Source organism: Leptopilina heterotoma, unplaced genomic scaffold (assembly GCF_015476425.1).
Source record: "Leptopilina heterotoma isolate Lh14 unplaced genomic scaffold, ASM1547642v1 Lhet_166, whole genome shotgun sequence".
NCBI lineage: Eukaryota > Metazoa > Arthropoda > Insecta > Hymenoptera > Figitidae > Leptopilina > Leptopilina heterotoma.
The window spans coordinates 506317-520033 of NW_025110882.1; the positions used below are offsets into that span (position 1 = coordinate 506317).

Here is a 13717-nt window from a genome sequence, read left to right on the forward strand (position 1 = left end):
AATGAAGATAAAGTTTTGAGGGAGGGTGCAAGGAGAGCTTTCCTCAAAGACTTGCCCAAGAAACGTGGTGCAGTCGTTCCAAGTCCGTCGACGAGTTAACGTCAGACGGTGTTTTTTGGAAAATATTATTCCTTCTCTCGACTTGCCCCATTCCTCGCGTTTCGCGCTCTTATTTATTTATTTATTCAACAATTTTACTATTAATTTTAATATTTATTTCCTCGTCAGTTATTATTTACTATTCCAATTAATATTAATATTTCACATTTTCCATTTTGTAATTACGTCAACTTTACAAAAATTCCAAGTGCGTTGATTTAGTTTTGACACTTTCAATTTGTGCGAATCTATTTTATTTAAATTATAATCCTGTGAATAATATCAAATTATAGTGAATTAAGAAATAGAATATAAACAATTTTTTCGAAAATAAAAAAAATTAGTCAAATTTGAAGAATTTAATTTTAGAAATTAAATTAATAGAATAAATGAATTATAAATTAAATTAATAATAAAATAATAAAATAGTTAAATAATAAAACTTACTGTACGTCGTGAGTCAAGACTGATAATTGACAAGTGAAAAAAAAGTGTTTTGGAACGAGCTTTTTTTGGAAAATTATGTTTTGAGTTCTCATCAAAGAGCGGTTCTTGGTTCTTGGAAAGAAAAAGAAGAAAAAAAACTGCTCGAAATCAGTCGAGAGGAACGCAAAGGAACTTCTTGACACCACGTTGCTATTTCGAGTCCGGTAAACTTTTTTACATTCCTGTTGGTTTTCTTCCGTTCTGTCTCAGAATGCACTAATACTTTTGTTTTTCAACATCCTCTAGACTATTTTTTTTTCCACAGACAAATTACTGTTTCGCTCTTTTTAAACACCGCTAAAATACCTTTTAACCTTTAACTACAATTTTACTATTTTCTTACTCCCATCAAATAAAAATCTTTTGAAAAATCACTTAACAATGATGACACTAACTTTTTTTAGAAGATACTTTGAAATTTTTTCACTTGTTATTTTTACAATTAACAATAACAATAATAATAGTAGTTTTTTATTGATGTTTATTTTCACGACGCATCAGCAAAATCGATTTTTTGCCCTTTAAATTTTTGAATTTAACGGTTAGGTAGTTCCGTTGTTATCCACTAGGGGCGCGACAGTAGTGCAAATATTGCTCCTTGCGAACGCACGTTTGACGCTCGCAGGGTCAGAATGAAAGGGATAAAAAGCATAAAAAACAAGTTCAAAAAGTTAAAAATAATCATTTATGGTGTTTACCTATACTCTATGTACCAGCAAATTGTCACCAATGATCAAATTTGCGAATCTGGTTTGAATAACAAACATCTCATGTCGGCATCGAAGTGAACATAACCTCAAAAATAGCAAAAGGTTCATTAAAGGGATAAAAGGTATAAAATTTACATTTTTTGTCATAATTACACTGTATTACACAATTGTTATTATAATATTTGTATTTTATTGTATAATATTCAATGGATTGGGAAATGAAATGAAATTTTAATGTTTAATGGTAAAATGAGTAATCGAAAAATGTTTGGTTGTTGAGGTTGAGCGGATTTTATTTTGTTTATGGCGGGAACACGGAGTATGAAGCAATAATAATTATACTCCGTATTTACAGCTTTTAACATGCATGAGCATCAAATTTGCAATTAAATTTCGATTCTCGAGGACACGATATATTACAACTATTGCTCAGGGCGTGACTCGAGAGATTGAAGCTTATAAAATCTAGATATTATTCCTGCATGCCGAAGTCAAGGAAAACAGCTTCAACGAAGAATTATTACACTTATCGTAATATCGACACCTACAAAATTTATGTGTACTCACTAATTTTTATCCGAAAATTTTCCAACTTGTCCACTTGTCAAAGCTAATGAAAATATTTCATTTACCCGAGGAGAAAAAAAAACAATTAGGCCTTTTTTTCTATTATTAATTACATTTCACGCATATAATTATTTATAATTTAAATTTTGCCACTGTGCATATGATAATTATACAGAAACCGGATTTATTTTTCACTTGTCACTTTTACTTCTCGTTTGAATTTGCTTTTATTGCTTCTTCATTTTCAGGTGTCAAATTTTTCGTTTTATTTTTTATTTACGATAATAAATTGATAACAATTCTATAATTTGTCTGCGTTATGAATAAGAGAATTGAAATTTGAGAATAATATTAAAACCCCAGCAGAGAGAAAACCGGAAGTTGAGCTTTCGGTGTATTATCCCCTTCATCTGTCTTCGGTATATCACTTTTTTCGGGATTAGAGATGAAAGTGCTCGGAGAAATTAAGCTCAGAACTTTTATTTCTAAGTGTCCAATTTTCATGATATAGTTGTCATCCATCGCAGCTGTTATATATTCTCTTTAGGAAATATTTGGTATTTTTGGAGTTTTCGATTCATTTCAATTTCCATAAAGTTTTTTTCTTAATCCCGAGAGTCTTTTTTTCGAATCTAGGACAATTTTTCTATTTTTAGTTTTCCCCTTTTTTTCATAATTTTTTAATTTTTTGATAACTTTTTTGATAATTATTTTTTTTACACTAACAAATTTATTATTATTTGGTTTTATTTTGGTTCTAAATTAAATTAAATTAAAGACTTTAGACATTTTATAATTAATTCTTTTTGACAGTGATTAATTAAAATCTTATCTTCTAAATTTATGTATTGAATATCATAAAATTTTTGCAAAGAATTTCATCAAAAAAATTTGATAATAATAGAATTCCTTCCAAGAATTTTATTATTCAGAAAAATAATTGAATTTTGTTAAAATTCTTGAATATTCTAATAAATTTTTTTTGAAGAATTTCTTTAAATTTTATTTTTAAATAATGGAGTTTTTTTTTAATAATTTTAATTAAAAATTTTGAAAATAATTGAATTTTATGAATAACTCCTTCCAAGTTTTTAAAATAATCGTGTTCGTTATTAATTGAAGTGAACACTTAATTATTGAATTTTATTAAAATTTTAGAAAATAATTAAATTCTTTTGAAAAATTTTATAACGAATTAAGAAAAAAATTGAATTCTATCGTGAAATTGTTTTGAATATAATGGAATTTTTGCAAAGAATTTTGCTATTTATAAATAAAATTGAATTGTTTCGAAGAATTTATTAAAATTTTGGAAAATAATTGAATTCTTTTGAAATATTTTATAACTATATATTCAAGAAAAAAATTGAATTCTTGTGTGAAATTTTTTTGATAATAATTGAATTTTTGTAAAGATTTTACTATTTAAAAATTAATTGAATTGTTTCGAAAGATGTATTAAAGTTTTAGAAATAGAAATTGTATTCGTTCGTGAAATTTTATTAAAATTTTGTTGAAAATAATTCAATTTTGGCAAAACATTTTACTATTTATAAAAATAATTGAATTGCTTCCAAGGATTTATTAAAATTGTAAAAAATAATTAAATTCTTACAAAGAATTTTATCATTGTTGAAAATAATTGAATTATTTGAAAAATTCTATTCAAATTTTTAAAAATAATTGAATTCCTGCGAAGAATTTTATCACTTTTGAAAATAATTGAATTATTTGGAACAATTTTATTATTATTTATGAAAAAATTGAATTATTATTGTGAATAATTTTGTTTTCCCTGAAAATAATTGAATTTTTGCAAAAAATTTTACCATTTATAAAAATAATTGAATTCTTACGAAGTATGTTATTATTTATGAAAATAATTCAATGCTTGCGAAAAATTTTATTAAAATTTTTGAAATTAATTAGTAAATTAGTTAATAATTGGATTTTTTTAAAGTTTGAATCGGAAATTTTTCAAAAATTCATATGTGAAAATAAAAAATGTTGTAATTTTCATAATAATAAAGCGAATATCACGTTCCACGGATAATATTTGATAGTTATTAATAATTGTGGATTAATTAAAGTATTTAGAATATTTGCTGTTTTTAATTTTGACAATCTGTTTCGCAGTTTTTGAGAAATTTCTCTACTTGAAAGATAATTGAAATATTTAATTTTTGAAAGATAATAATTAAATTTGTTTGTTTTTATCTGAAATATTCCAAAAAAAAATAGAATTAATCGATTATTTCTAACGAAGCTTTGTATATTTTAGGTTTAATCGAAAGGAGAGAGTTAAAATTGATCGATATGGATGAAATTCGAGAGGAGTGTTAAATTAACGCGAAAGTTGGACAATTTTAATTACTCGAAAGGATTTATCGTCGAAGCTCATCGTTTGCGGTCTATTTTTATCAGCGACTTTTGGGGACAACTGCACACCCTTTGCGAACAGTTATCGTTTCCCCTCGGAGATCGTTTTCTCCCCAATGGGAGGAACGTGTCCTTCCTGTTGATGATGTGGCCCGTGTCTTCAACTTGCATCAGCGTGCACGTGCTCTTTCATTTCAAAATTCAGTGCACACACACACACAGCAATCTCTAAACATATTTCTAGAGTTTACTCTCTAAATTACGGAAAAGGAGATTTAGGAAATGTTTCAAGAGGCAATAAGAAAAAAAATGGAAAGGAAAATTAGGGGGGAAGATTTTTGACGATTTAGGACAGATTCTTCTTTTTTTTTCCTCTTCATTAGCTTATTCGAATTGTGGTGAACTTTTCGGTTCGCAGGGTTCGTTCAACTCGTATGCGGGACAAATGTCGTACCGACCCCCCGCGAACATTCGAGGACTTTACACTGGCTGCGTTTTAACTCTCACCGAATTTAGACCAGGGCCAAGGGTTTGCAGATTTACTTTTGCTACTCTTCCATATGGTTATTCTTTCTTCAATATTTCTTCTTTTTTTTATACACTATTTTTTTTATTTTGCTGTTTCTTTTTAATGCGAGAGCAATTTTCTTTCTTTCGCCTTTCGTGGAAGCAGATGTTTCTATTTTTGAGAATTCGTATCAATTTCTTTTTATATTTCATATAATTTCTTTTTATTTTTTTATATAATTTCTTCTTCTTCTGCTGTTTTTTTTTCTTCTGATTATTTTATTACTTTTCTACCGCAGTGGAATTAAGAAATTTCCTTTAAATGAATATATTTCTATATATTCCAATTTTTCTTGTCTAGAAATTTTAAGCTCATTTTTTAAAATAGAAAAGAGTCAAAAAAATGTTTTTGTTTTCATTAACAAATTATTATATTAATAATAAGATTTCATTTTCATAATTCAATGGCATATCAATCAAAAGTCTAGTTATTCAGTTTATAATTTTTTTGTATTTGTTTCCGAACAGAAATAATTTCTTCCATTGGAGAAAATAAAAAAAAATAGCTCAGCATTGCGGAGTGAAATGATCCCTAAGAATAGAATGATTCTGCTTTCCCTCTTTTTCTTTCTTTCGTCGCGTAATTATCTTAAGAGAATAGAGTAAACGACTCGAATTCATTTAGGTCTCAAAAAAAATCTACAAACCCATGGAAATTGTATTTTTAGAGAAATAGAAATGATGCACCGAAATTATTTCTGTAAATATTATATTTTTTCGGTTTCGAAAATTTTTTTTTCAAACTTCATAAACGATCACACAGAATTTTCCATTATTTATTTATTTATTTTATTATTCTAAACTAATTTATTTATTTATATTTACAAACTGTCGATTTAAAATTATTTTAAATATTTTATTACTAATGAAATATTTCAATTCAGTTTAAAAAAAATTCTCGAAAACCTAAAGACCTGAAAATTGTTATGAAATCTGAAAAAGACGCATTTATAATGTTTTTTTATAGTTTAAAGTTTCTCTGCAACTCTTGGAAATGATTTAAATATAAATTCAATTTTTTTTTGACAAAAAGACAACAATTAATTAATTAAAGTATTGAAAATATTTGAATATTTTTCATACTCTGGTGAAGAATAATATAAATAAAATATTTGTTTAACTAAAAATTAATTTTTTTAATTCACAAAATAATTTTTCATTTCATAGAAATAAAACTTTTGAAAGAAATTTCAAAAAGAAATGTTAACTGAAAAAGACAAATTTTAATTACTTTGGGATTTTTTTCATTAAAGGATTGAAAAAAAAATATTTTTTTCTCTTTGATAAATTGCTCTCTTCTCTCTAGAATAAATAAGTAATTTTTGTTTCTTTTTATTTCCAGGATAAATGTGTTATTTCGGCTAGAGTTATTTTTTTCAAACTGTTTACAATAGTAGTGTATCGACGATTTCGGTCACGCTTCCAGGTTCACCACTTCCTTTAGTTCCTGAATCGGAAGAATAACGATGTCTAGCGTCCTGTCGAGACGGCGGCTGTTGTATCGCTGGAAATAGATTTATAAATCGAGAACTCGACCTGTGAATGCACTCATCATGCAAAGTGTGACCTATTAGAAAGTTCATTGTTCCGATCGATTAACAACTTTTCAATCGACTAGAAAATTCGTATTTAAATTCATCTTTATTTAAAATTCAACTGCTTCAATTTCTTTCGAGACAATTTTTCTCGACTATTAAATTATTGTCGTTTCTGTAAAATTCTTGAATGGAAAAAAAATTATTAGAAAAGCATTTCGAAATTTTCGAATATAAATTATCACCGAATTGTTAAAAGAACATATTTTCAAGAAGAAGAAATGTTTAAACGAATTTTATAAAAGAAATTGAGAAAAAAAAATTGTTGGACAAGTGAAGACAGAAAAGTTGTTTTAAAAATTGTTTGCGAACAGAGAGTAAAATTTCTTTTTGAAGAAAAAAGAGAAGTGAGTGAATAAATTAACGCTGTTGGATGCATAAATGAAGATGTTGAGCGCGGAACGTGTAATAAGCAATGAAGGATAATGAAGTGAAAATATTTTTGTTGGAAAACTAAATAAGAAATTTAACCCTTTCATAATTTGAAAGAGAGGAGTTTGCGATGGGAGCGATTATTTAGAAAAAGCTATGAACAAAAAGCGTAGCTTCCCTTCTGTTAGTCTAGATGACAGCTCGATTAAATTCTGACAGATATTCGCAGATCTAAAGAAACGATGAAGGAGACGTTTTATTACGAGTATATATTTTCTACTTTATTTGCAAAGAAAACATTTTTATTAAATTAAATATTATTATCATTACTATTAAAATTATTATTATATTATTAAATATTATGTTATTTTTTATTTAGCTTAGAAATTTATTATTTTATAATTACTTGGATAAATTTGTCTATATAGTATAAAAAAATAAATATTTATTTAAATTAAAGTTATTTTTTTTCTTTTTTTAATACTTTGGAATTCAATATATGATAAAAGTCCGATTATCGGTAGGGAAGAAAATATTTCTAGATGTTTTTATCATCTCTAGATTGCAAAATAGAGTAAAAAATAACTGTTTAAACATTTCGACCATTATATAAATGCTTATCAGTAATTACTTGAATAATTATTCAAGTATAATAATTGTAATAGTAATTATAATAATAATTAAAATAAAAAAATACGACTATAATTCAAAACAAAAGTATAAATGGAAAATATATTTTAGAAAATATTTTAATACTTGAAAAATAGAAATATGATTTATAAGCAATTGCGAAAAATTACTATATGTCTATTTTTATACTTGTGAAAGTTTTCTTGAAAGAAAAATTTACATTTATATATTTGCAAAGTAAAATGATTTTTTCTTTATTTTCGCAATAAAGAAAATGGATTTTTCTTTATTTTCGTAATAGAGAAAATTCACTTTGAATTCTTTTCTTTTTTGTAAATAAATTTAATTGATGTTTGGTCTTGAATTTCAGGCGAGACGTGATGTTTTAAATGCGCTTCTAAATCCAGAGTGTCAAGATGAAATCTAGGGATTCCCTTGTATACACACCGGTGTCTCTCAGTCCGGACACAGACGAGGACACACTAGTTAATGCAGAAATTTACATCAACGGTGAGTGTTTCATTTCAAAAATAAATTCCATATTTCCCTACGTATTTGAAAATTATTTTTTCCCTCGCATCAAAAATCGTCACAAGGGAAAATAATTTTTGAAAATGTAAATTTAACATATTTTTTCTTAAAAAATATTAAATAAAAATTAGTTATTGAATTTAAAGAATAAATTTAATTTAATTAAAATTAATTTCAATTCGATTAATTAGATTTTTTATTAAAAAAATTAAATTAAATTATAATTAATTTAATGTTCTTGCAATTAATTTAATTATAATTAATTTAATTTAAATAAATTCAATTTAATTTCTTTTTTTAAATTAAAATACAAATTGAAAACAATTTAGCGAAAGAAACAATGTAAACGAGAAAAGTTGATAGACGAAGAAGTATTTCTTATTTTAAAAGCAAAAATTTCATTCAAATGAATAATTGATCTCCCTCGTATATGAATTCTTTGAAAATATTTTATAATCATAGTAGTTTGCATGTTTTATCATATTACGAGTGCAATTAAATTAATCTGAATTTCTTGGAAGTACAATTGTCAATCAGAATTTCATAATTGAGCAGTAGCGTTTTATTGGGAGTTTAAAAAAGTTACTAAACCGCCAAATAAGAATTTGGGATAGTACGTATCATGTAATAATTATATTCCATTGATATTATTATACAATTATTTAATTACTATTATTATAAAATAATAATATTTAATTAATTATATTGTTATAGAATAATAATATTTAATTAATTAATATTATTATAGAATAATAGTATTAAAAATAAAATAATCGATAATAATAATTATAATAAATAATTGCATAATGTAATATATTTATTTTATGTGTGACGTGTGTTCGTAAAAAAATTGACTCCTGAAAAGTTGTATACTCAACTTCCGAATTGATTTCGTACAGTAACCATATGTACTTATATGTAGGTTACACGAAGGCGTACAAGTGATAAAGTATTGAAAGTGTAAGATTCCGTTTTTGGCAATGATGACTCGTGCGGGTACTTTATCTAAGCAAAAATTACACAAGTCTCTTAAGTGGGTCAAATATTTTATCATAATCCACGCAAATCGATATGGGAAACTTGATCCGGATATCCGCCTTTTTTTATTTAAATTTTATCGCTTTTCTCCCTACATTGTTTATAATTCGCTAAATTATACACATTTGCACTAAATTTTGTACTTTTTTACTAAATTATTCACTAATTCATTAAATTATATAAAATTAAAATTAAATTTTTTTTTAATTATTTGTTTCAAATAAAAATATTATTCAAAGTAAATGAAACTTTTATTTGAAACAAAAAGAATTTATTTAAACCGAATAAAATTTTATTTAAACCAAATAAAGTTTTTTGAACCGAATAAAATTTTATTTAAACCAAATAAAGTTTATTTGAACCAAAAAAATTCTATTTAAACCAAATAAAGTTTATTTGAACCAAAAAAATTTTATTTAAACCAAATAAAGTTTATTTGAACCAAAAAAATTCTATTTAAACCAAATAAAGTTTATATTTGAAGCAAATAAAAAGTCCAGTTGGCTCTGAATCAAAAATATTTTTTTCCGGGCGTGGTTTAAACGAAAAGCAAATATTTTTTTAATTATTTAAAGACGAACTTGTAAATTACTCGAAAAACGAATTTAAACAAATATTTTTAGTAAAAACGGAATAATTATAGACGAAACATCTTTCGATTATAATATTGATATTGTATTCTTTTCTCACATAACACATTTTCTTATCACGAATTTATCTAGTTCGAGAAACGATATTCTAAATATAAATTATTCTTTTTTTTCGGTAAAAAAAATTGTTTTTACGTATTTCATCTTCATCAGAAAAAATTGACCTCTGTATTATAAACATTTTTTTAGAAAAAAGAACTTTAGAACTTTAGAAAAAATAGTTTCGCTATATTTGAAAGAGAATATTAAATAAATACGCGGAGAAAATATTTTATCAAACTTAATGGAAAATATTATTAACATAATTGTTGATTTTGCTGACCGTGAATTATAGATTATATTTATCCTTATCTCGCAATATGTATAAGACTTCTCAAATGCCAATATTCGCAATTCTTCTTAATTCAGTGACAATATCCGATATAATATTCTCGGCTTATCGACTGTATATACGCATTTCTGATTCATATATGATAATTATTTTTTTCTATTAGTAGCTCTGTAAAAGTACAATACAAGAAAAAAAAATAAGTCGTTTTATCAATTTTATCAAAGCCTAAGTCACAACTCTCAAAATTCCTATTGCATTTTAAGATCGATTCAAAAGGCGTTATGCTATACATAAATTTGAATATTTAATGTAATGTTATTAAATATTCACTGGAGAGAAATGTAATTAAATGAAGAATTTTTTTGAGAGAGAAATTACACTGGAAAAAAAATTTCGTTTAAGTAAACGTTCAGAATTTTTGAAAAAAATGTTGAACGTTGGAACGTTCAACATTTTTTTCAAAAGTTCTGAACGTTTACTTGAACGAAATTTTTTCCATTACTATAAAATCAATATAATTATGTTAATAATATTTTCCATTACTATCAAAAATTACTATTCAAAACTGATTCAAAAAAACTATTCCATTACTATTCAAAAATGATTGATTGCAAAAAGAATTAAAAATTGAAATTTAATATTTTGAAAGAAATTAATTTTAATACTCGACGCAATATTATTTTAACAAGATTTAAATTTGGAGAGGAAATAAATTAATTTCGTTCATTTGAACGTTCAAAATTTTCTGGATGTCAAATTTTGTATAATTTAAAAATAATACATTATTATTAATTTATTATTATTAATTTATTAATATTATTATTATTATTATTATTATTATTATTTTTATTATTATTATTATTAATATTATTAATACATTAATATTATAATTTTTGTCGAAATAATTCGAAACAAAATTTATTGCTTGAGATTTGAAAATAACGTTAGGGGAAAAGCGTAATTTTATTGGCACATTTTTTCGTAGGTGAATATTTACAAATGTGTAAAAATTAGGAAAAAAGTAAATTTTTTTAACTATATAGACACAGTAATTTTCTTCAGACGTATATAAATTGATAAACTCGGGAAACCTCGACATTTTATATCGAGAGGTAGTTGATTAGTTTTATCAGAACTGGCGCCGACTGAACATTTGATTAATTTTCCATATGAGCTTTTCACTTTTTATATTTATTATACGAATCAATAACATCTTCCATTTCGAATTATATATTTTTGTTGCAACTTCATCAGCTTTTGTACATTTTGTTATTTCTCTACTATAATTATTTTTTTATTTACTTTTTTGTTCTTTATTTATTTTTTATTTACTTTTTTGTTCTTTATCTATTTTTTATTTACTTTTTTGTCTTTTATTTACTTTTTTGTTCTTTATTTATTTTTTATTTAATTGTTTGTCTTTTATTTATTTTTTATTTACTTTTTTGTTTTTTATTTATTTTTTATTTACCATTTTGTTCTTTATTTACATATTTATTGTAAATTCAGCCTCTCGGCCAGGAAGTGCATTTGGTTTACACTTAAAAATTCCTATTTCTATTTTTTATTTACTATTTTCTTATTTTCTTCAGTTACTATAATTATAATCGTAGTCCGTTTGCTGTCTTTTCTTTTAATAATCGTATTTTTTTTTCCCTGTTTCAGAATTTTTATTCTCGCAGAGAGCAATATTCATATTTTCTCTAATATTAACAAGTGTGATTTCTAATCCGCATTCGCGACTTCATTTTCGAAATGTAGAAATCGGATTTTATTATTTTCAGCCAATCGGTTGAATAGATAACTAGAAAACCTGGTTTCCGTCTTTTTATGAGATATGCTGTAATTGAGCGGCGAAAGGGGGCATCTCGTTACGCTTTTCTGTATTTTATCATATCTGATATCGCATACTCTCTTTTCTTTTTTCTATTTTTTCTCCAATTATCTAAAATCTCCCCCGAAATTCCAGTCTGGAAATGCCAATTTCTAATTACTTCTGCTCTTCTAATTTCAATATTTGATTTTTGAATTCTTCATTGAAAAAATGTTTTCCTTATTTTTTTCTGCGAAAATAATTAAATTCTGGTATAACTTTCTTAATTATATTAATTATGTACTCAACTTGGAAAAAAATCTATAGATGAAAAACAGTTGTAACTTTCAGAAATAATTTAATTTCTGGTTTTATACAGAATTTTTCGAAAATTTTAGTTAAAGTAAAGAAATACAATCTCTAAACTGAAATTAGAAAAAATATTTATTCGATTTAGTGACTGACGTTTCGCTTTTGAATTAGAAAATTTTACTAAAAAATTAGTAGAAAAACTGTGATTTATTAATAAAATTGACTAAAATTGACTCAAAAGCAAAAAGTCGCAGTTACTAATTCAGTAAAAATTTTTACTACCAAATTAAAATTTAGAGAGTTAATTGAATATATATTTGAAAAATAATTTCAGTTTGAAATTAAGTAACTTTTGCCATTTATCAATTAATAATAAACTAAATGATTTATTAATAATAAATTTAAAGATTTATTAATAATAAAATGAATGATTTAGTATTAATATAGTAAAACGAGTAATTTAATCTGCAAGTGAACCAATTTCCGGTTTGTTATTATTTTCGAGTGTAAAATTAGAAGTTTTAGCAGCATTCGTTTATTGTAAAATCATTGAATTTATCTCTCTCTCTCTCTCTCTCTCTCTAGTTGGGGAAAAAAATATAAATTTGAAAATATAAATTTAATTTTTCACATAATCTTGGACGAAAATCTCTATGCGTCTTGTAAAAGCGGAAACCCTAGTCCGCCCACGTGTCCACGCGAAACATACCCGCGTGATTTCACACGTTGATCCCGTTGATTTTCAAGCAACTATACGTATAAAATTACATGTGAAGGTGTGTATTGCCGCACTGGAAAAAAAACCAAAATTCCTATTTCACACAATATATTTTATTTTCCTAGAGTCATAGATTACTTTGATTAACTATTTATATTCATTAAAATCAACCAAAGATTATATTTTTGACTTTGCCACATAGTGTATATTATCTCTTATTGCAAATCTCACTTTTCCTTTTTATTGTTGTTATTATTATTAGAAATTGATTTCATATTTTATCGTTCGTATGGTAATTAAGAAATGGTCTCATTAATAATTGCAGTGAAAATTTTTTTATTTGATTCAAATAAGCGATTACTATAGGAAATTGTCAAATAAATATTTACTTGAATGAAATATTTTTTGTTTTAATATTTTATTTCAATAGAATTCTTTGCAAATTCCAATTATTTTCATAACTGTAATTAAACTCTCATCGCGAAATTTCAATTATTTTCAGGAATTTTAATTAAATTATTTGCAAAATTTAAATATTTTCGTAAATAATAAAATTCTTTGGAAGTAATTCAATTATTTTCAAAAATAGTAAATTTCTTCGCCGAAATTCAACTATTTCCAAAATTTTTTTATAAAATTCGAGTCCACATTTCAATTATTTTTATAAAGAACAAAATTCTTCTCCGAAATTCAATTATTTTTAAAAATATTTCTAAAATTCTTTGCAAAATTCAATTATTTTCATAAATAACAATATTCATTACAAAAACTCAATTATTTTCAAAAGCAAAAAAAAAAAAAATTCTTTGTAAAAATTCAATTATTTAAAATAATTTTCTAAATTTTTGTCAATATTTCAATTATTTTTATAAAGAACAAAATTGTTTTCCTAAATTAAATTATTTTCAAAAATTTTAAT

The 13717-nt window shown here is 24.5% G+C and overlaps 1 protein-coding gene across 4 annotated transcripts in view; it reads left to right on the forward strand.

Moving 5' to 3' along the window:
* The first annotated feature begins 552 nt into the window (after positions 1-552).
* Positions 553-13717, forward strand: part of LOC122499278 (protein TANC2) — a 56839-nt gene continuing 43674 nt past the window's right edge. Inside the window, exons 1-2 of one of the 4 annotated variants that reach the window (XM_043607542.1) lie at positions 553-749; positions 7776-7915. In XM_043607542.1, coding sequence (XP_043463477.1) covers positions 7822-7915 — 94 coding nt within the window. In that variant the 5' untranslated portion in view covers positions 553-749; positions 7776-7821. Of the gene's footprint in view, positions 750-1123; positions 1418-6894; positions 7041-7775; positions 7916-13717 lie in introns of those variants that run through there. The other 3 variants (XM_043607540.1, XM_043607544.1, XM_043607541.1) reach the window with 3 other exon arrangements.